Source organism: Choloepus didactylus, chromosome 14 (assembly GCF_015220235.1).
Source record: "Choloepus didactylus isolate mChoDid1 chromosome 14, mChoDid1.pri, whole genome shotgun sequence".
Taxonomy (NCBI): Eukaryota; Metazoa; Chordata; class Mammalia; order Pilosa; family Megalonychidae; genus Choloepus; species Choloepus didactylus.
The window spans coordinates 15,179,962-15,204,831 of record NC_051320.1 but is presented as its reverse complement, the minus strand read 5'-3'; the positions used below and the strand labels follow the sequence as shown (position 1 = coordinate 15,204,831).

At 36.8% G+C, this 24,870-nt stretch overlaps 1 protein-coding gene across 1 annotated transcript in view; it reads right to left on the bottom strand.

Moving 5' to 3' along the window:
- Positions 1 to 24,870, bottom strand: part of LOC119509327 (syndecan binding protein) — a 39,178-nt gene that overhangs the window by 3,944 nt on the left and 10,364 nt on the right. The window contains exons 2-6 of the mRNA XM_037803292.1: positions 17,426 to 17,491; positions 9,174 to 9,252; positions 6,252 to 6,361; positions 2,013 to 2,171; positions 67 to 242 (exon numbers count right to left, since the gene is read on the bottom strand). Of these exons, the coding sequence (XP_037659220.1) occupies positions 67 to 242; positions 2,013 to 2,171; positions 6,252 to 6,361; positions 9,174 to 9,252; positions 17,426 to 17,476 (575 nt within the window). The 5' untranslated portion in view covers positions 17,477 to 17,491. The remainder of the gene's footprint in view (positions 1 to 66; positions 243 to 2,012; positions 2,172 to 6,251; positions 6,362 to 9,173; positions 9,253 to 17,425; positions 17,492 to 24,870) is intronic.

Genomic DNA, 24,870 nt, shown 5'->3' with positions numbered 1-24,870 from the left:
TTTTCTGCAACAAAATTCTGTATGCACAAAATTCTGAAAGCTAAGTTTCCATTTGAACTAGCTTACCTGTCACGAATAGTCATAGTAATCTTTTCTCCAAAAGCCTGTTTGAGCACTTTGTGTGCTTTATCAGAGCTCCAGCCTGCACAGTTTTCACCATTAATCTGGAGTACTTGATCCCCAAATCTCAGACCAACCAATGATGCTGGAGAATTAGCTTGGACTAGCTGGATAAATACACCCTAGACAACAATAAAAAAATAACTTTAGCCATTTTCCCTTTTAATATGTTCCAAAAATGCTGAAAAACTAGGAGCCATCCTACCTTAGTAAAAAAATTTAAAAATCACACAAGTACAGTGTATCAAATTCTACTCTCTAAGAAGATGATGAAAAACATGTCAGGGAAAAAATCCTAGGAAATAAGGCAAATCTCAATAGTAATTTTCATCTCAAATCATGACCCTCTCATCTTGGGATAAAAAGACTATAATGAAAATAAAGTAGCGGCCAATGGTAACAAATAAAAACTTCTATGAGTCTGACAGAGTCTGACAGAAAGCCAAGTAAGTGTTACACATGCATGTGTATTTAGGGGGAAAGTGAGTCAAATGTTAGAAATTTGGAATTTCTTTTATAACTTACCAGAGAAAGCTTAAAGCCTCAACTCTGCCTTTAGAGCTGCAGGATCTCTTTACTCATTTGCCCCATTATGTATAATCAAATATGGGCAGTTTATTTAACAACCTAAAGAGTTGGAAACATTCAATACCATTCTAACTCTTGTAAAGAAGCCACTGTGACATAAATACAGAAAACTCAAGTATGGTAAATAACTTAATTCACACAGATTTTTTTGTTTTAATTACGGAAAGTCAGATGTTAAAAAACATAAACAGGTAAGTATAAAAGAGTAGAGCTGGTAAAATATAAAAGTGTCTACAAAGGCTACAGTCCTAAAATCTTAAAGCAGGTCAGGCATGATTTCAGTTCTGCAGTTAGGGAGGACCAGGCAAAGTGGCTAACCCACTTTGGCCAAGCAGACAAATCCACTGCAGGTGTAACTACAACCAGGGAAGAAGGACCCATGAAAAATATCTTGTCTCTTTAGAATGCAGGGAAATCTGAGGGAAAAAACTGGGATAGAAGGGGCAGTAGTATACTCTGAATTAATCACGGAAGAGAAAGAGCAGGTGAATCAGAGCTTCCCAGGCAAACACACTGAAGTGTCTTGGGTAAGTTAAGAGTATGCAAAGACACAGATGACTGTGGCCCTCTGGGGGTGCAGGCAGGGCTGGGGGCTTCCTGCCAAGATGAGTCTCATCCATTTATGCTGTTTGCCACACTCATTTCATTTTCTGTATAGGCCATATGAAAAGGATTGGACACACTGAGCTAACAAGACTTAAGACTAAAAAGAATCCAGCAAGGTTCTGGCTAAAACCATACACAGGGGTAAAGACTTAGAACTTCCTTCACATTATTCAGTGGTTCCTTGGAGAGAGAACCCTGTCAGGACAGTAGGTGAAAAGGAAAGTAATTATAAGGAAAAGAATGACTGCCTTAGTTAGAAAATTGCTTTTGCTCAGAAAATGACCTATTAAATTCAAATTTGAGGGATGAAAATAACAAACCCGTGAACTCACTTCACAACATTAAACAATTGTCATTTGATTTAAAAATACACACACACACACTGCTCATCAGTCAGTGATGCTGTCCTGTTTCAATGTCAGAATTCTACTGTGCAATCTATGTTATAACTTAGAGGCCCATGGACTTTATTCCAGGAAGAGTGCTCAAAAAGAAAAAAAAGTTCACTTCATGTAATTGTGTTGGAAGTCCCAACTCTGCATCCTCAAAAAATATGATACCTCAAAATGTCAGCAGATTTAGAATATTCTCTATTATAGGTACACCATTGTAACAATATTTCCATTTCAAATTATCCCAACATTAATCCCTTAACTATCCAACAAGTTAGACACATTAAAAGATAAAAAAATACTTACATTATCTACTGATTTAAGTCTGAGGCCAATTTTTCCATCTTGATCCTTACACAAAATAACTTCACGAATCCCTTGCTTAATTTCTGCTCTTCGAATTCCAACATCATTACCAGTTACAGGAGCCACCATATAGTTCACACTGGAAGGTCTTACAACCAACTGTTGACAAAACACAAAGTGTCAATATTTAGAAACACTTAAATATACTCTGTTTTGGATGTCCAAAAAGTAAGCAGCAGTTATTTCCTTCAGATAAAAGTTTGATTTCTGCAAAAATGACCCTGGGTTTTACTTACTAATTCCTCAGGTAATTTATTCTCACATTTATCATCTCCAGTAGATTCAATGACTTCCTTGCTATATGTTGCCTTTTGAATTCCCTGGCATTTGCTTCATGTGTACTTGGTTTGTCTTGACCTCAAAGTTACCTTGAACTTTATCTATTGAAACTCACACATTTGCCTGAGGGTACTTTTATATGGTAATAGAGTAGCAATGGCAGGGAAAGGAGAACCTGAGTGATATATGTACCACAGATTGAAATTTTGCTCATTCAGAATTTATGGCAATTTAGACAGCATACTTACTCTAAAGCTGTCACTCTTAACAGACGTAAACACACAATCAACTTTACCAGGACACAATGCCAGAAGAAATTACATATGAAGGACCACAAGTGAAGACCACAAAGAAGCTCCAATGCTTCTGTGCCCACGTACTACCTTCTTTCATCTCCTTCTCACATAGGGCTTCTTGTCTCTCAAGTCTACCAAAGTCACTCCTGCCTCAGGGCCTGAGACAGCTGCCCCAGCTGTACAGAATGCTCTCCCACCAGACACAGCACATGGCTTGCTCTCCCTCATTTCCTTCTGCTCTCTGCTCAAATGTCACTTAGACAATCACCTGCCTAAAAAATAGCCCTGGCCATTCTATCCACTTAGCCACCTTCCTTGTGCTTCAAGTTATTAACTGGCTGGCTGGAATATGAGTCCTTGGGCAGGGACTCAGTGTGGTTTACTATTCTATCTTCCATGCCTAGCACAGTGCCTGCAAGAGGCACAAGCAGGGGCACAAGCTCTTATCTCTCATCTCCACTGAGTTAAGGTGCCATTAGGGAGAAACTACCTGGAAAGGTCGGGATTCTGTCTTACAGGGTATAATATATGCTTTGAATCAGCAACAATACTCGGTGCTACTTCTTCCAAGGCTAGAAGAGAAAGCTTAGGAATCAAAGTGTGGCTGTGGGAATGGTTCTTCTTTCACATCTACAATGTCATTATGCATCCCAGCCCCAATCTTTGCACTCTGCAGTTCAGAGGGCTTACTTACAAGGGAGGGGTGCATCCACTGGAGGATACAATATTTCCCCTGAAATGGAAGTTAAGACTGCCACCTAGCCACTTAGGACATCACATGCCACTGAAACAAAGGCAAGGAAGGTTACTGAACTGGCTGGGGTGGCTAACCCTGATGACCAAGAGGAGATTAGGTTGCTGCTACATAATGGGGGCAGGAAGGATGAGGCAGGAGGTTCTTTGAGATGCCTCTTGGTCCATGTCCAATAGTAAAGTTAATAGAAAAATAGACTTTTTACAGTCTTGATAGAGTAACTGGGGCCATACCTACCTTCTGCCATAAACAACAAGAAAACTGGAAAAACAGAAGGCAACCATTTTCAGGCACTGGACAAAAGGTAGCACAGAACAGTGATCCCCGAGAGGCATGAGATGGCCCTAAGATCATGGGATTCCCAAGCAGAGCACTGTGGTCTCGCTGAATAGAGAAAACAGATCAGAGTTCAGGAGGGCTGAAGCAGCTCGAGTTTGAAGGGCAGCATGCTGGAGAGGAGGGAGTTAGAGAGAGCGCTCCAGAAATCTGCATGTATCTTCTTGAGTCTTGCCGAACACTATGCCAAGACCGTGTCAGGTGAAGCTCCACAGGTCACACAAAGAACGTTCAGGGAGCCAGGAGCAGAACAGTTCCCAGAGATCACACAGGGTTGGGAACATTCACATTTACACTGGCCAGAATGAAAAGTCCTCATTGAATGCTTAGGCCACTTAGTAGAGACCCGGTGGGGACAGGCTTTAGTAGTGAATGCTACGCTAGCCTTAAGATAAATGCTACTTGAGACCTGCCCCCAACAAAGCATAAAAACAAGCCTTAAAGGCTCAAGCTGACCCACCTATAACTTAACTGCCTAGAAATGCCAACACATTAAACAATAACAATGTTAAAATTCATCCAGTCCATCATGCAATTAAAAAAATAAGCAGCATGTGAAGCAGGAAAACGTGATCCATAACCAGGAGAAAACTCAGTCGTGAGAAACAGATCAAGGAGTGACAGAATGGTGAAATGAGTAGACATGGATTTTTAAATAGCTACTATAAATATTCTCAATATGCTCACGGATTTATAGGAAACCATGAATTAGGAGAGAAACAGATATAAAAAGGAACTACATGACACATCTAAAGAAGAAAAATTTAATAGGTGAAGTGAAAACTCACTTGATCAGAAGAGCTAACAGAAGCCTCCAGCAACTAATAATATAAAATAAAATAAAACAAATTCAATTAAAATGTAAATTAAGAAAAGAAACAAAGAATAGGCAGAGTACTGAAGAGGCCTGGAGAGCAGATGCTTCAAAAATGAAGTTTGGGTCACACCCCTAGGTATTTTATACACACACAAAAACACACAAAAAACCCAGCTGAAGTGCTGGCCAAGGGTGAAGGGAATGTAGAATGTGCAGCAGGAAAGGGAAAGGAAGTCATGAATATTAACTACAGCCTCAAAACCAGTTACAGAAAAAAGAATCATAACAGCCACCACTATCTTCTTTCCTGCTTGTGTATGTAAATTTTCTATAAATACAGAAATTAAACTGTTTCCCCTTCCTGTTTTACCTTGTTTTATGTAAGAATTGTTGGTAGTGACAGTTTTGTTTTTAAGTTAAAGAATGTCCAGCTGGTATGTGGCTAATCAGAGGACTAATAACACACAGTAACTGTGCCGTGACCACTGCCACAGACGGACACAATAACTGGGGTCTCCCTTGTGAGTCTCACCTCATCATTTATAGCAGAGGTGGCTGGCTTGTTTTTGGACACTTGTGAGTTAAGAACAATGTTTACATCTTTAAAGGGTGATAAACAAGAACAAGAGTATGCAACAGAGACTGTGTGTGGCCAGCAAAGCCTAAAATATTTACTTTCTGGCCCTTTACAGAGTCTGCCAAGTCCTGGTTTATATGAAGGAGAATTACATCTTTCAAGGGGAAATTATGTTATTATCATTGTCATATAAAGTTCAAATACACACAGACATGCGTATATGTATGTATTGAGTTGTCAAAGAACAGGCCTGTGCCAGACATTCCAAAGTTACTTCTCTCAGCACCAAATTGACCTTTCTACACCTTGCTGGGGCTTGAACCCTGCAAATTACCTTGTTTGTCTCTTTTGAAATACCTACTGTAACTTCTATTTTCCCAACTGGACCCCAACTGCCGTAAGCAAGTTCTCAATGAATATTTGGAAAATAAATAAATGAATGCCATGCATTGTATTAAGCACTAGATGTGGCAACAAGATAGACATGGACCCTGTCTTCATATGAAATATGAACATATGAGTATTTCACTATAATTACAGGAAGTTCTAGAAAATGCTCATAAAAAGTTATCAGATAAGTTATATCTAGGCCTACAATCTGGGGTCTAATTATAAGGAGCTTTGGATATCAGACAGAACGTTAAAAGCTTCTGAGCAAAGAAAAGATAGGACAGACCTGTACTTTGTGATGATTAATCTAGCAGCAGCTTAGCAGGTTTGAAATACGCTACCAGAGGAAATGTAAGAGACTATTATAATGATCTAGGTGAAAAATAAAGAAAACCTGAATGAGGGTTATAGAAGGACTGGAATGGATAAAATGAACACAAGAAACACGGCACAGACAGATTCGTTAGGGCTTTCCAACTGATTAAATGCAGAAAGCAAAAGAGAATGGACTCGTCCAAGGCATGTATAGCTTTAACTCCTACCAACAGGGACAGTGGAAGGAGACTATTACTTAAGAAGTTATACTCAGATAAAAGTATAAAATTTCTGAGAAGAGAGGTCAATGCTAAAGTTATAAATTTGAGAGCTGACTGCAAAAAGAAGAGGAGGGCTTATATCTCTATCTAAAGTATGATTTTATATAATTCAAAATTAATTACACTATACATACCCCCTGCACTGGTTCTCCAAGGACCATGACCATATTTGCACGTACTTCGTCTTCATTTAGACTCAGGCCCATGTACTGAGAGAGCTCTGGATACAGTTTAGGATAGAGACCTAATGAAAACAAACAAAGGAACAAATTTAAAAGCTCTGGCAGAACACTCAAAATGAAAACTATTATTATATGCTTCTACTTGTTTTGAAAATTACATTTAAGTTGTAAAATCTAGAGTCAATTTAAAGTAGCAATTTGGCAGGGCACCTTTCCCATCTCTGTAATGATAATTAGAAATGGAAAATACAGAAAAATGCTAAGGTACAAAGTTGTAGAAAATAAAACCATTTGAACTGAAACACCTTCACATTCCTGAATACTCAAAAGCAGAAATAATCTGTCCAAATTAATTATCTTGCCTTTCCTATTTCTTAAAATAAGCCTAAAAGAGTAGATTTTAAAAATACTACAGTTGATTCTCCAATTCAGAACTGACCAAAATGTCTACTATCAAGCCAACTCCTTTATAACTCATTTTATAAACACAGCTAAGGAATGACTCTTCTGCAGTGACAGCAATAACAATTTAAATAATTGTATCTGATGAACTTAGTGTTAGATCATTTTAAGAATATTAGCCACATTCCAATGAAATCTTGGAAATGGTGTATTTTTAACATTACCAGTATCTAATTTAGTAAGAACTATTTTCAAAAGTTCTTTTTTTACAAAAATTATTTGGAACTTGAAATGGATTTTCAAAAAAAACAAAAGACAAAAAATACAATGTGATCGTGATAAGATGCCAGGCCATAAAACCTATTTTAACTAACACACATTTTTTATCTTAAGTCATATTAATAGGGTCTCTGTCCTGAATCCCTTTAAACCTTAAAGGAAAAGGGACTAAAGACAAGGAATGTAGACACTCCAGGATTTGGAAAGCTACCAAAAACGAGACTGCTTGAAAATTTCAAAAATCCGGCTGCAGAAGTTCAAGAAACAGTAGTATGGGACAAATGCAGTTCACATCTAGGTTTCTACATAGATTAATCAATCAGTCATAGCTCAAGGACATAGAGTCAGGCTGAAATCAATTTTAATTAAAATGTAAAACACATCTCCATAATCAAATTCACTCTCTTGATTAGGTACAAGGTTATTTTTTGTCTTCTGTCAAAATAATCTTGAATTCCCTATTTAGGTTACATATATGTTACCAGAGTAAAAAATGATTTAAAAAACATAGGATTGATTATCCCTAAATTCTGAGATGCTGAGCTGGTCAGTCCCTGTAACTTCAGGTATCTGTGTGACACCCAACTCAGATCCAGAGTTCAGCAGCTGTGAATGTCAGCATTACCCCATATAGCAAATGTTAAAAAGGCTGAAAAAGAGATCAAACTTCAATTAAAGGTATGAACAAAAAGGATTTGATTACAACTAAGGTAAACCAGACTAAAGGGAAAAGGATGATATTGACTGTCTTTTAAAACCTCAACTTCTGTGTGAGACCAAAGGAAGAGATGTTTATTTGGTGCAAAATCTATACTTTCTGTAGTATGGTATATAATTTAACTCGTAAGGTCAGTTTATTCCAACACCATAATTACATGAAACCTTGAATAGGGGGTGAGATCCGGTTGTTTTGTACAGGTTAGCGTGAAGCCCCAATACATCCCAGAGCAATACGGGCAGAGAATAAAAAGTATTTGCAAAGCCACCTTGAGGGTCTCGGGAAAAATGTGGAAATATTAAATTTCTCCACCTGGGGAATTCCTGATATTCTTGCAAGCATTGGGGACTACCATTGTTAGCAGGCCAAGTCCTCAACCTTGGGGCTTGCTCTTATGAAGCTTGTTACTGCAAAGGAGTGGCTAAGTCTACTTATAATGGTGCCTAAGAGTCACCCCCAGAGAACCTCTTTGTTGCTCAGATGTGGCCTATCTCTCTCTAATCCGGCTTGGCTGGTAAACTCACTGCCCTCCCCCCATGTAGGACATGACTTGCAGGAGTGTAAATCTCCCTGGCAACGTGGGACATGACTTCCAGGGATGAGACTGGGCCTCGCATTGTAGGATTGAGAAAACCTTCCTGACCAAAAGGGGGAAGAGAAACTAAATAAAGTTTCAGTGGCTGAGAGATCTCAAGTGGAGTCAAGAAGTCATTTGGGAGGTTATTCTTATGCATTATATAGATATCTCTTTTTAGTTTTTAGAATAGCTAGAAGGAAATACCGCAACTGTTGAACTGCAATCCAGTATCCTTGATTCTTGAAGATGATTGTATAACTATTAGCTTATACAGCGTGACTGTGTGACTGTGAAAACCTTGTGGCTCACACTCCCTTTATCCAGTGTATGGACAAATGAGTAGAAAAAAGGGGGTCAAAAAGTAAATGAGTAACGGGGGGGTGAAGTATGAGATGTCTTGGGGTGTTCTTTTTTACTTTTATTTTTATGCTTATTCTTATTTTTTTGAGTAATAGAAATGTTCAAAAAATTGACTGGTGATGAATGCACAACTGTGATCATACTGTGAACAACTCATTGGATACTTTGGATGACTGTATGCTATGTGAATATATGTCAATAAAACTGTATAAACATAAACACAGGACTGGAAAACACCAACAATGAACACTAATGTAAACTGTGGGCTACAGTTATTAGTATAATTATAATAATGTTGTTTCAACAGTTTTAACAAAAGTAACACACTAATGCAAAGTATAAATGATAGGGAAAACTGTTGCGGAGGTGTTGGGGGAATGGGAACTCTTTTTTGAATAATTTTTCTGTAAACCTACAATTTCTCTAATAAAAAAAGTTCAATCCATTAAAAAGATAAAAGTTTGAATTCCCTATTTCAGAAAAATAAACCTTAACACCTATTTCTGTTCAAGGAGAATGAATCTGAATTTAAACTTACTTCCATCTTGAGCAATGGGAGCAGAAGCTTCTGACAAAATTGCTGGGTTAGCAGGGTTTGCAGAAAAGGCAGCTTGAGCCTAAAAAATAAAAAAAGAAAATTCTAACAACTGTGCAAAAAACATTTAAATTACTATACAATTTATAAGTTAAATTCATAACATCAGAAAAGACACTAAACACTGATATTTTATCCAAAAGAAGTATAATTTCAAACACAGCAATATCTTTTTAAAGGTAAATCTGCAAATCAAAAAATATTTCATATTCTAAACTTTTGAAACTATCATGAAAATGCAGTACCATTTTACATATTTTATAACCTAGTACCTCTTAATGCTCCAGCAAAGTAATCAACAAATTATTATTTTAAAAATGCATTCTAAAAAGGATGGCTACACATTTTTCATTTTCTTTTACTAATTAATCCAAGTAAAAATATCAACCCTATTCATAGTCACATGTCAGAAAAACTCCTAAAAGTTTAAAAAGCTGATTAAGTTGCTAATATTTATTTCTCATTTTAGCATATACCACCAAAATAATCAGTATCATTATTTTAACAATATAGGAAGGGGTTATGCTACACTGAATACAAAAAATAATTACTACACAAAGCATATGTTTATTACTGACATTCAAGGATGTCATAAATGATGATAATCTACATGTGTTAAACTTTCCAAAATTACACTGGCAGATTACGTATTTTATCAGTTCTACTCATGCTCAGCTATGCCTGGAATTCCCTTCAGGGCTGCCTGCATGCCCAGTGTGTTATTAAGTCTCCCACTCATGGTACTCCTTTGTTCTTTATGGGTAGATCTGATTTTCTGAAATAGCCGAATGCCATTCAGAAACAAGGTTGGTAATGAGATGTCTGACCAATCTCTAACATCACTTTTTAAAAAGAAGTATGTTAAGTAAGTAGTGAAGTTTATACCTGTAACTGAATCTGGCCCTGAAAAGATGCCAAGTGTAGTCCCAAAGACACTTGGGGAAATAGAGGTTTAATCTAAAGAGGCACAGCTTCTAAAAACTTTGAACGGTTCTAAAGTCTTTGGGATCATAAATGTTCTGATACGCTTGTTATTAAGAGTAGTAAGTGTTTAATAATCTGGCACACATTCTAAATTGAAACAAAATGGAGCAGAAAAATCCTATAATTTTAAATAACAACCCACAAACAAAGTATGTTGAACTTTGAAAGTCCTTTCACCATCTATTAGCTAAAAGGAGCTAGTGACCAGTTGGATTACTTCTTGAATAATCTAAGAAAAAATACTCCTTTTTTTACACTAGTTATTTTTTCCTTTTTTGTTCTTTTACAAGGAATGCTGCAAAGCTATATAAATGTAACTGTAAACTATTATATGTAGAAAATTATTTCAAACTTACTTTGAAATCTGAAACTGCTAAAAATAAACAGGAGTAAAAATATAAGGAGTATACTGGTTATGGCCAGGTTTTATTGTTTGTACCATTTACAAATGTATATGCATAAACCATATTTGTGGAGTCAGCAGCTTATGTCAAACTCTGCTCAGCATATAAGGAAACTGACAAGCACCAGTTCTCTATTATCATTGTTTCTTAAAAGCTTTTTTGATATAGAACCACAGGCTCCTATTAGGATTTGGAATGGATAGAGAGGTTCAGGGATTATGTAATGCTGAAAGCCACAGCCTAATGGCTATTATAAAACAGGTTAAGGAATATGAGGAGCCAGTTCACTGCTGCAGTTTAGCTTTGTGTGGTGCAGAAGGCCAGAAATTGAGAAAAGGAATACTATCTTCCTCTGTAGTAATTTTTCAGGGGCATCTCAAGGACAAAAGCTAACATAAATATTATCCACCTTAGATAATGAAGCAAAAAAACAGAACCCAAGATTTTACTATGTTGGGAATCTTTCTGAGTTCAACTAAAATAAGTGGACATAAAAGAACTACATTTTCTCAAAATTCACTGTTGTATCTCCCAGCACTCAGGTTTTTTTGCACTGAACACAAAAGGTACTCTAATGGAAACATCCATTTAATTTGCTTCTTCTTAAAGCGGTCAGCCAAATGTAGATTATATCCTCTTTATTTTCCAATCCAACATTTGTCAATACCAACGCTTTCCTTTTTCTATTTTCAAAAAGAAGTCTCTTTCAAAACCTAAACAATCTGATAAATGAATTAGATTTAACAGACATATACAGGACATTACATCCCAAGTTACCAGGATACACATACTTTTCTAGTGCTCACGGAACTTTCTCCAGAATAGATCATATGCTGGGACATAAAACAAGCCTCAATAAATTTAAAAAGATTGAAATTATTCAAAGCACATTCTCTGACCACAATGGAATACAATTAGAAGTCAATAACCATCAGAGACTTAGAAAATTCACAAATACCTGGAGGTTAAACAACACACTCCTAAACAATCAGTGGGTTAAAGAAGAAATAGCAAGAGAAATTGCTAAATATATAGAGATGAACGAAAACGAGAACACAACATACCAAAACCTATGGGATGCAGCAAAAGCAGTGCTAAGGGGGAAATTTATAGCACTAAACTCATATATTAAAAAGAAAGAAAGAGCCAAAATCAAAGAACTAATGGATCAACTGAAGAAGCTAGAAAATGAACAGCAAACCAATCCTAAACCAAGTACAAGAAAAGAAATAACAAGGATTAAAGCAGAAATAAATGACATAGAGAACAAAAAAACAATAGAGAGGATAAATATCACCAAAAGTTGGTTCTTTGAGAAGATCAACAAGATTGACAAGCCCCTAGCTAGACTGACAAAATCAAAAAGAGAGAAGACCCATATAAACAAAATAATGAATGAAAAAGGTGACATAACTGCAGAGCCTGAAGAAATTAAAAAAATTATAAGAGGATATTATGAACAACTGTATGGCAATAAACTGGACAATGTAGAAGAAATGGACAATTTCCTGGAAACATATGAACAACCTAGACTGACCAGAGAAGAAATAGAAGAACTCAACCAACCCATCACAAGCAAAGAGATCCAATCAGTCATCAAAAATCTTCCCACAAATAAATGCCCAGGGCCAGATGGCTTCACAGGGGAATTCTACCAAACTTTCCAGAAAGAACTGACGCCAATCTTACTCAAACTCTTTCAAAACATTGAAGAAAATGGAACACTACCTAACTCATTTTATGAAGCTAACATCAATCTAATACCAAAACCAGGCAAAGATGCTACAAAAAAGGAAAACTACCGGCCAATCTCCCTAATGAATATAGATGCAAAAATCCTCAACAAAATACTTGCAATTCGAATCCAAAGACACATTAAAAAAATCATACACCATGACCAAGTGGGGTTCATTCCAGGCATGCAAGGATGGTTCAACATAAGAAAAACAATCAATGTATTACAACACATTAAAAACTCGAAAGGGAAAAATCAATCGATCATCTCAATAGATGCTGAAAAAGCATTTGACAAAATCCAACATCCGTTTTTGATAAAAACACTTCAAAAGGTAGGAATTGAAGGAAACTTCCTCAACATGATAAAGAGCATATATGAAAAACCCACAGCCAGCATAGTACTCAATGGTGAGAGACTGAAAGCCTTCCCTCTAAGATCAGGAACAAGACAAGGATGCCCGCTGTCACCACTGTTATTCAACATTGTGCTGGAAGTGCTAGCCAGGGCAATCCGGCAAGACAAAGAAATAAAAGGTATCCAAATTGGAAAAGAAGAAGTAAAACTGTCATTGTTTGCAGACGATATGATCTTATATCTAGAAAACCCTGAGAAATCGACGATACAGCTACTAGAGCTAATAAACAAATTTAGCAAAGTAGCGGGATACAAGATTAATGCACATAAGTCAGTAATGTTTCTATATGCTAGAAATGAACAAACTGAAGAGACACTCAAGAAAAAGATACCATTTTCAATAGCAACTAAAAAAATCAAGTACCTAGGAATCAACTTAACCAAAGATGTAAAAGACCTATACAAAAGAAAACTATATAACTCTACTAAAAGAAATAGAAGGGGACCTTAAAAGATGGAAAAATATTCCATGTTCATGGATAGGAAGGCTAAATGTCATTAAGATGTCAATTCTACCCAAACTCATCTACAGATTCAATGCAATCCCAGTCAAAATTCCAACAACCTACTTTGCAGACTTGGAAAAGCTAGTTATCAAATTTATTTGGAAAGGGAAGATGCCTCGAATTGCTAAAGACACTCTAAAAAAGAAAAACGAAGTGGGAGGACTTACACTCCCTGACTTTGAAGCTTATTATAAAGCCACAGTTGCCAAAACAGCATGGCACTGGCACAAAGATAGACATATAGATCAATGGAATCGAATTGAGAATTCAGAGATAGACCCTCAGATCTATGGCCGACTGATCTTTGATAAGGCCCCCAAAGTCACTGAACTGAGCCATAATGGTCTTTTCAACAAATGGGGCTGGGAGAGTTGGATATCCATATCCAAAAGAATGAAAGAGGACCCCTACCTCACCCCCTACACAAAAATTAACTCAAAATGGACCAAAGATCTCAATATAAAAGAAAGTACCATAAAACTCCTAGAAGATAATGTAGGAAAACATCTTCAAGACCTTGTATTAGGCGGCCACTTCCTAGACTTTACACCAAAAGCACAAGCAACAAAAGAGAAAATAGATAAATGGGAACTCCTCAAGCTTAGAAGTTTCTGCACCTCAAAGGAATTTCTCAAAAAGGTAAAGAGGCAGCCAACTCAATGGGAAAAAATTTTTGGAAACCATGTATCTGACAAAAGACTGATATCTTGCATATATAAAGAAATCCTACAACTCAATGACAATAGTACAGACAGCCCAATTATAAAATGGGCAAAAGATATGAAAAGACAGTTCTCTGAAGAGGAAATACAAATGGCCAAGAAACACATGAAAAAATGTTCAGCTTCACTAGCTATTAGAGAGATGCAAATTAAAACCACAATGAGATACCATCTAACACCAGTTAGAATGGCTGCCATTAAACAAACAGGAAACTACAAATGCTGGAGGGGATGTGGAGAAATTGGAACTCTTATTCACTGTTGGTGGGACTGTATAATGGTTCAGCCACTCTGGAAGTCAGTCTGGCAGTTCCTTAGAAAACTAGATATAGAGCTACCATTCGATCCGGCGATTGCACTTCTCGGTATATACCCGGAAGATCGGAAAGCAGTGACACGAACAGATATCTGCACGCCAATGTTCATAGCAGCATTATTCACAATTGCCAAGAGATGGAAACAACCCAAATGTCCTTCAACAGATGAGTGGATAAATAAAATGTGGTATATACACACGATGGAATACTACGCATCAGTAAGAAGGAACGATCTCGTGAAACATATGACAACATGGATGAACCTTGAAGACATAATGCTGAGTGAAATAAGCCAGGCACAAAAAGAGAAATATTATATGCTACCACTAATGTGAACTTTCAAAAATGTAAAACAAATGGTTTATAATGTAGAATGTAGGGGAACTAGCAGTAGAGAGTAATTAAGGAAGGGGGAACAATAATCCAAGAAGAACAGATAAGCTTTTTAACGTTCTGGGGATGCCCAGAAATGACTATGGTCTGTTAATTTCTGATGGATATAGTAGGAACAAGTTCACAGAAAGGTTGCTATATTATGTAACTTTCTTGGGGTAAAGTAGGAACATGTTGGAAGTTAAGCAGTTATCTTAGGTTAGTTGTCTTTTTCTTACTCCCTTGTTATGGTCTCTTTGAAATGTTCTTTTATTGTATGTTTGTTTTCTTTTTAACTTTTTTTTTCATACAGTTGATTTAAAAAAGAAGGGAAAGTTAAAAAAAAAAAAAAAAGAAAGAAAGAAAAACAAGGAAAAAAAAATGATGTAGTGCCCCCTTGAGGAGCCTGTGGAGAATGCAGGGGTATTCGCCTACCCCACCTCCATGGTTGCTAACATGACCACAGACATAGGGGACTGGTGGTTTGATGGGGTGAGCCCTCTACCATAAGTTTTACCCTTGGGAAGACGGTTGCTGCAAAGGAGAGGCTAGGCCTCCCTATATTTGTGCCTAAGAGTCTCCTCCTGAATGCCTCTTTGTTGCTCAGATGTGGCCCTCTCTCTCTGGCTAAGCCAACTTGAAAGGTGAAATCACTGCCCTCCCCCCTACATGGGATCAGACACCCAGAGGAGTGAATCTCCCTGGCAACGTGGAATATGACTCCCGGGGAGGAATGTAGACCCGGCATCGTGGGACAGAGAACATCTTCTTGACCAAAAGGGGGATGTGAAAGGAAATGAAATAAGCTTCAGTGGCAGAGAGATTCCAAAACGAGCCGAGAGGTTACTCTGGTGGGCACTCTTAAGCACACTTTAGACAACCCTTTTTAGGTTCTAAAGAATTGGGGTAGCTGGTGGTGGATACCTGAAACTATCAAACTACAACCCAGAACCCATGAATCTCGAAGACAATGTATAAAAATGTAGCTTATGAGGGGTGACAATGGGATTGGGAAAGCCATAAGGACCACACTCCACTTTGTCTAGTTTATGGATGGATGAGTAGAAAAATAGGGGAAGGAAACAAACAGACAAAGGTACCCAGTGTTCTTTTTTACTTCAATTGCTCTTTTCCACTCTAATTATTATTCTTGTTATTTTTGTGTGTGTGCTAATGAAGGTGTCAGGGATTGATTTAGGTGATGAATGTACAACTATGTAATGGTACTGTAAACAATCGAAAGTATGATTTGTTTTGTATGACTGCGTGGTATGTGAATATATCTCAATAAAATGATTAAAAAAAAAAAAAAAAAAAGAAGTCTCTGCTCAAAACCAACTATGATTAATACAGAGTTCAACCACAATGCCATAAAAACTTAACAAAAGCATGAAAACAAAGATTAGTCATTCTTTCACTAAAACTAATCATTTAATGTACTTATGTCATATTAATGGCTTAATGATTATCTTGAAAAGCTAAATATTTCAGATAAAAGCTTTTAAAGAAAGAAAGGGTGCTTGTTCAGATGAGCTGTGGAAATAAAAATCACATGAGAAAACTACTGACAGAATACTGAAGAACACAGTGATGTAACATTTAAGATAACTAAACAGGCCACTTAAAACTGCAAGGCATCAAAACCTTGGCAGCTGATTTCAGAGATTTTACACACCACATTTTAATATTTATACTGCATCTATCAGGGAAAATGTGTTCACGATCTCTCCATACAACAGTGCGCCCATCCCTTGCTAAAAGGTTTCAATAAACCCAGCCACACATATGATACTATTACTTCTCTTTTTTTCTCTCATCCCCTTAAGGCCAACATTTTGCCTAAAACACTTGTATCTTGAGGTTGCTTAAGATTTCTCACAAGCTTGTAACACACTTTTACTGCTCATTCTTCAATTAATAGGAAGTAAATTTCACTTTACAGTAAACTGAGGGCAAAGTCTCAAGTAAAATGATCTTTAAGATAAGAAGCTTTGAAATACTAAGCAACTCCAAAAGAATGTCATTGAATTTACCATATTAAAAACATTTTTTTTTTAAATAAAGATCAACAAGGAGTTTGGTATACCTGTTATAAAAAATGCCTGAATAGATTCTGAGTTTAAAGAGCTCAGGTTGAAAGTAAACCAAAAAAAGATGGGTTCATTATATACAACAAATGATCCCCAGTTAAAGATTAATAAATTCCAAAATAGCAAGAAAAACTGACCTTAAACCCAAACTTCCCTCTTAAGCAGAAGCAATTATCTTCAAAGGCAATACGTACATGAAGAACTATAAAAATTTCTACAGAAATGAAATTAGAAACACCATAATCTCTAACATAGTTTAACTTCAATTCAAACATGAGGCAAAGAATCATTTAAAAGACTGATTAAAAGAAAAATGTACCAATTTTACACAGAACTGGGAACATTTAAAAGGCTTTAAAGTTTAGCAACTTAAATATGTTGTATGTAATTTAAACTATAGTCAAAATCAGCTAGCTCTGGGCTTAGATAAAATTTTAAAGAAATATCCCATGCCCTTAGCTCACAATGAAATGAAAAAGAATTAGCTTTTCTGTAACTTTTCAGCCAGTAATTAATGAAACTGAACAAAAGGTTTACTGAATGTAAAAATTAAATATATTTGCTATTTAAGTTTCCTGCATCACTTCATCTGTAACTACAATGTATGGCACTTTATATAAACAACAATAAAAATATACTTAAACATACCTGAATTACTTTGTCTACTTTCAGGTCTTCAAGAGATGGATACAGAGACATTTTTGCAGGATTTTTCTAAAGAAAAAAAAAAGCAAATAAAATTCTATGACTCAAATAGCATTGCAATTTAAATAATATTAGTAGCCAGCAACATATTCCTTAGTATGTTACAGCAAACGTTTAACATAGTAAGAAACATTTAAATTGCAGTACACATGAAAAAATAGGAAAATCCAGCTCATATCCCAAGTTCTTAACTGATGTGTTAGGGCTCCTAAACTACCTCTTCCTCTTCTACTGCCACTACTGAACTATATCAGTAATATATCTTAAACTTCCCTTCAAGTAAAATTCTCCTCATATCATAAGTTTAGAAAATCCAAGTGAACAGTTATGTAGCTTATCCTAGCTTTTATACAAGTGCTTAGCCAGGATTACAAGACTACTCTCAGTATTGTGCCCTTCAGCACTGCAGAAACACTTCCCTCTAACAACAAAAACCTAAGAACAACTCATGTACAGTATCTACATAGGAAACCCCTATCAGTAAAGATATATGTATATACACATACATACATATATACACAATAATATACTTCAACTGTTAATATTTTATCTTCAGGAGACATGACTGGGTAAGGAACTAAAGGCTAAGAGGGAAATTTTCACTTACAAAACTTCTATACTGTTCAAAGTTTTTCAGTAATCATGAATTGCTTTTAGTATTTTTTTTTTTTAATTCTCCAGAAGTATTACAAGGACATATGCTGAATATTCTCATTAAATCCAACAAAACAGAATACATCCTAAATTGGTAGAGGGTTTGACACAGGCTCTGGAGTCAGCTATCAATGTGTTGCCTCCCAGCTCCAAATCCACACTTTTAGCCTGCTCTGCTAAAATGGAGATGGGCCCTTTAAAATATTTCTTTTGCCAGCTGGCACAATGTTAAGATTTGTCAGTAGAGGGCACTGTTAAGTACAATGGAAGAGGAAGCGGTTTGCTCTTCCTGGTTTCAGTGTATTACTATAGCCAGGCTCCTGCAGCACTATGGTCCTGCAGGAACTGCTTCTCAAGCACCCAGCTCTGGTAGTGCACATCAGCCAACACAACCCAGCAGCATCACAACAGCAAGGCATCTCCCACGAGTGGCTTTCCCTAGCACCCCTTTCATGTGGCTCTGCAGTGAGTTCCAAGGCACAAGGTGCAGCAACTAGGGATGGTTCTCCCCAGCACCTTAGAGGGATGCTTTCCGGTAAGTTCCATCACTACAGCATCACAGTGCCTTCACCAGCTTCCACCGAGAGATAGTTGCGCTCTTTCAAACAAGGTCTTGATCTCAGCCCCAGGAGGAAGACAGCCTCTTCCTTAGTCACTCTATCTCAGCCTTAGCAGCAGTAGATGCTTATTAAATCTGCTACTCCTGTGTTCTTTAAAGTTCCTTTATTCCTTACCAGCCAATCCCTTGTTACATACAGATACATTCTTATATATGTGTTATATATATTTAGTTATTTCAGTTAGAGTTAATAATTCTGTTTATTAAACTTTCCCTGTTCAAATCACTACATGATTTCTGTCTCCTGATTCAACCTTGGTTGGTGGAGTCCTTTTTAAAATTAAGGTATAATTCATATACCATAAATTCATCCCTTAAAAAGTGTGCAGTTCAATGTTAATTATATTCACAAAAGTGTACAACCATCACCACTATGTAATTCCAGAACATAGTCAACAACCCCAAAAGAAACCCCATACCCATTAGCAGTCACTCTAGATCACCCCCTCCCTGCAGCCATGCGAATGCTAATCTACTTTCTGTCTCTGGATTTCCTATGCTGGATATTTCATACAACTGGAATCACATAATGTGTGGCCTTCTGTGTCTGGCTTCTTTCACTTAGCATAATGTTTTCAAGGTATGGCTGAATAATAATCCATAGTATATATACATAACACATTTTGTTTATCCACTGATTAGCTGATGAACATTTTGCATTGTTTCCACTTAGCCATTTGTTTCTTATTTGAAGAACTGTCTGTTGCCCATTTTTAAAATGGGTTATTTATCATTTTATTGCTGCATTGTAAGAGTTCTTCATATACTCTGGGTACTAGACACTCACAAGATATCATTTGCAAATATTTTCTCCCATTCTGTGGGTTATCTTTTCACTTTGATAGTGTCCCTTGACGCAAAAAAAAAAACTTTTTAATTTTGATGAAGTCCAATTGATCTATATTTTCTTGTTTGCTTGTGTTTCAGATGTCATATCTAAGAAACCACTGCCTAAACCAAAGGTCACAAAGATTTACACCTGTGTTTTCTTCTAAGCAATTTATCATTTTAGCTCTTACATTTTGGTCTGTTATCCATTTTGTATAATTTTTGCATAAACTGTGAGGTAGGGCTGTAACTTCTTTCTTTTGCATGTGGAATCCAGGTGTCTGAGCACCTTTTGTTGAAAAGACTCTTCCATTCCCCACTGGATTGTCTTGGCACCCTTGTTGAACATCAACTGACCATAAATGTAATGACTTATTATTGGACTTTCGATCCAATCCATTGATCTATATGTCTATCCTTACACCAATACCAAAGAGTCTTGACTAAGTTCTGAAATCAGGAAGTAAGTCCTCCAATTTTGTTCCTTTTCAATAATGTTTTGGCAACTCTTGTTCCCTTGAATTTCCAAGTTAAATTTAGGATCAGCGTGTCAATATGTGCAAAAAAAAAGGCAGCTGAACCTCACAACGTATGCAAAAATTAACTCAAAATGGATCAAAGATGTAAATGTAAGAGCTAAAACCATACAACTCTTTTAACATTGGAGCAAATCTTCATGACGTTGGATTTGGCAATGAATTCTTAAATATGACACCAAAAGCATGAGCAACAATAAATTCAGCTTCATCAAAATTAAAAACTGTTGTGCACAATGTAGCTTACAATGGGTGACAGTGTGACTGTGAAAACCTTGTGGACTTCCTTCATCCAGTGTATGGATGGATGAGTAGAAAACTGGGGACAAAAACTAAATGAAAAAGAGGTGGGATGGGGGGGTGATTTGGGTGTTCTTTTTTACTTTCATTTCTTATTCTTTCTGGTGTAAGGAAAATGTTCAAAAATAGACTGGGGTGATGAATGCATAACTATATGATGGTACTATCAACAGTTGATTTTACACCATAGATGATTATATGGTATGTGAATTTATCTTGATAAAACCAAATTTAATAAAAAAAACTGTTGTGCATCAAAGAACATTATCAAGAAAGTGAAAATACAACCTACAAAATGGGATAAAATAGCTGCAGATCATGTAACTGATAAGGGCTTACTATGCAGAACATATAAAGAACTCCTTCACCTCATCAACAGAAAGACAAACAACCCAATTAAAAAAATGGACATATGACTTAGTCATTTTTCCAAAGATAGACAAATGGCCAATAAGCACATGAATATATAAATTCCACTGATGCAACAAAGTCTTTTTTGCTCTGAACTTAACATGATATGCTCCTTTAAAAGCTGTATATGTAAACCAGACTTTTATAAACAAATCATTTTAAATGCACTGAAATAAGGTTGACTGCTAGTCTAGTACTGGTTTCTATTTTTAGTTCAGCCATAGGCCAACTACAAGACCCCATTTTCTCATGAAAAATAACTGGATGAACCCAATCAGTGGTTTTCTAACCTTTTTTTTTTTTTCCAGAGAAGCCTTTTTCTTCAAATATTAACTAACATCATCTGAAAATACTTCCAAGCTACCATACCTACCAACTCCAGCCATTGAAAAGAAAAGGGCTTTTCAGAATTTTTTCCTAATAACAAATATCACCTCAATTTATTTCCTATTCAAGATACTTTTTAAAAAAACGTTTAGTTTCAGGTTCGTTCAGAACTTGTTAACCTTCACTGACTCTTACCATTCTTCTAAAACACAATGGAACCTCAGTCATTTTACTTCAAACCTGGCCTTGTTTTATTGAATTTCTCTCCAAGCATCACAATACTCTAGCCACAAATTACTTGCTCTTTTCCACTCAGGTGATGGGCTTCTGTGCCTCCGTATCTTTTTTAAAGCTGCTTGCTCTTCCTGGAATGCTTTTCCAGGACTTTTCCACCTTCAAAATCCTAGACAGCCTTGAGGCTGAGCTCACGTGCCACTTCTTCTAAGAGGATGTCTCCATGACCCCAGCCTGACAATTATAAGCTGTTCCTCTCACTTTGGCAGTTTCACCTTGCATAACATTACAGCTAGGTAGAGCATGTTTATTCTGTACTCCGGGGCAGGGCCCACATTCAATTTCTTATTTACCTAGGGCAAATGACTTATACTCAAAGAACTCATTTGTTTGCTACATATTTTGACCAATATTAACAAAATATCGGTAAACAAGGTAGCTCAAACACTCATTGGAAAGATCAAAACATTCCTATTTTGCAAGTATACAACTTTTTCAAAACCCTTCCAGGAAATAACAAATGCATGTATTTATTTTTCTGAAGGGCTCTATTAACTCACTTTGTATCATATTTAAATCTTTGAACTAATGCTAAGTGTCGAAAATACCTAGTTCATTTTGAAAAACCACTAAGCTACACTTGGGTAACCCTTTCAATTATGCTTGGAATTTCAGAATGACTAATAATGAGATTTAAGAGGATTCTGAAAATAGTTATATTATGTCAATGAAGAATTCTCACCTTACTCTCACTGAATCTCCCATACAACTTACTATTCCAACCAAACTACAGAATTTTTTTCCAGGCTTTTGGTATGGCTCCCAAAGCTCTTGAAATCAGTAAGCAAGAGACCCTGTTATCTACTCTACCAAAGATTGATCATAACCTTCCCTGACCATAATAGCTGTTTATTGGTCTAATTTCCAACAAAGAACTAGTGCTTTCCACCTACACCCTTTGGGACCTCCTTAACTCTATGCCTTATGAAAGGGCCCTGAACCCAGTGCATCCCTGGGTCTTAGAAAATAGTTTCCATGGAAGTTTCTCCGTGCTTAGAGTAGTTTCAGGGTTTTTTCAGAACACTTAAAGGCAGAAAAATACCTAACTATTCTATATTAGAATGAAGTTTTCCATTTGACCCTCCCACCCTCTCTGGGCAATGTCATGCTAATTTCCCTAAGTTATTAAATATGCACACAGAACAAAGGCCCCACAATTCCTATACTGTGTGTGATATCTTGGAACAACTAATTAACTTGCTTTGTAGCTATAATACTCTAAATAACCAAGTAGGAAATATACTGATAAAGTGTCAAGATTTTATCATTTGAAATGACATAATCTTCTGAGTTGACATCACCTCTTCTCTCTTAAACCACTTACTACAATTGGACTCCCTTAAAAATGATATGTAACTGTTTAAATTGAAATAACATTTGCTCTTTCAAAAACCAACTTGTAAAGACAAAAAAGCAGGTTTTCAGAATCGATGATCTTAAAACCTACAGTGGTTCTAGTCCCAACTCTGCTACCACCTAAAGTTGCTTCCCAGGGTCTCCCTTAACATACGATAACAAATGAACAAAACACATTCTACAAGGAAAAAAAATGTGGATACAGTGTTAAGTTCATGTGCCAACTTGGCTAGGTTATGGTATCCAGTTGTTTGGTCAAGCAAGCACTGGCCTGTTACTGTGAGGGTATTTTGTGCATTTAAATTATTAGTCAGCTGATCAAATCCATTGCTGATTACATTTATAATCAACAAAGGAGGCTGCCTTCAGCTATGAGAAGACTCATCCAATCAGGATTTCAGCAGCCAGCTTCTCTTGGGCAATTCAGCAAAACCTTCATTGGAGTTCCCAACATGCCACCAATCCTACAGAATTTTGATTTACCAATCCCCATTGTCATTCCACTCAATTCCTATAATAAACCTCATAATATTAACCCATACACATACATAACCTGTTGGTTCTGTTCCCCTGGAGAATCATGACTAAAACAGATTTTGGTACCAGGAATGTTCTTGAGAAACAGAATCTTAAAGATGAGATTTCTAAGTTAGTTCTAGGGTTTTCGGAATTGGTTCTCCAATCTGATTGGATTAAAAGCCACTAATGACTATTTCAAATGATCAAGATGACACTGATAGTCCCTGGTGTAAACTGACAATAGAGATATGCAAAATATCACCACTGAATACTGCTATAAGTGGCAAGGCTACGGGTGACAGTGAATTGACACCTCACCAGAGTTTTTTGTGAGTTAAAAAATTTAATGATATTGGCTGGTTATTCCTAAATAGGCTGGATACAATTGTTAAAGAAAGGGATGAGCTCAAGGCTTCAAATTCTCAGCTTAAGCACCACATGAAGGATACGAAAATTTCTGCATGTTCCCTGAAAGACACTCTCATTTCTTATAGTCATAGACTTAAGAATTTTGAAAACCAGATCCAGGGTCTCATTGTGCGAGAAACTGAATTCCCAACCTTGCATGGTGTCTCCTGCTAAAGTGAGGACATTGATTGGTAAGGAAAGGGATCCTAAATATTGGAATGGGGAAATATGGGCTGATAAGGATGAGGGAGGGGACACTGAGACTCAGATTCTACAGCCTCCCTTGCCAGATAAACCAGCAATGTTCTACCCTGAGGAAATCAGCTATCCAGACTCTCCCTGAAGAGATTAATCCCGCTGTACCTGATAAACCTCTTTCTGCCTCCCCTAAGGAAAGAGCCCTAACATCATCATCAAAAAAGAGTAATACGTTTCACCAAATGAAAGTGTAATGAATACCCTGAGGTAATTAGCCTGCAAGAGACTGCTAATTCCTGTCATGACCCATCCCTACTTCCCCTCTTTTCTTCCAGACCTATTATCTTGACTGAAGTCCCAAAAGGCCCCAAAAGATGAGGTACAAAGTGCAACCCATTGGAGGTACACAACATTCAAAAAGAACTGCATGATTTTTCCAATTTATATATACATAAATTGGGAGACTATGTATTGGGATGGATATTAAGGGTGTAGGATACTGGTAGAAGGAACAAAGAGTTGGCTCGAGCTGAATTTATTGATATGGGTCCACTAAGAAGAGACTCTTGATTCAGTGTTGTAGCTCAAGGGGTTAGAAAGGGCCCTAACAGTTTGTGTGGATGATTGGCTGAAGTGTGGACCAAAAGGTGGCCTACACTGCCTGAAGCTGAAATGCCAAAACTGCCCTGGTATAATGTAGGTGAGGGATCATAAGCTCAGAGAGACTGGAAAGTTAGAGTGGATTTATCATGTAAGATCTGCTCACGCACCCCAGGAATGTCCAGAGGGCACACCTTTCACCAGGACTGTGAGGAATAAATTTGTGAGAGCAGTTCATCCCTAAAGAGCTCTGTGGTTGCTCTTTTCTGTGGGTCAGATGTTACTGTAGAGACTGCTGCCACCAAAATTGGACCCTTAAACACAATGGGGATGATTGG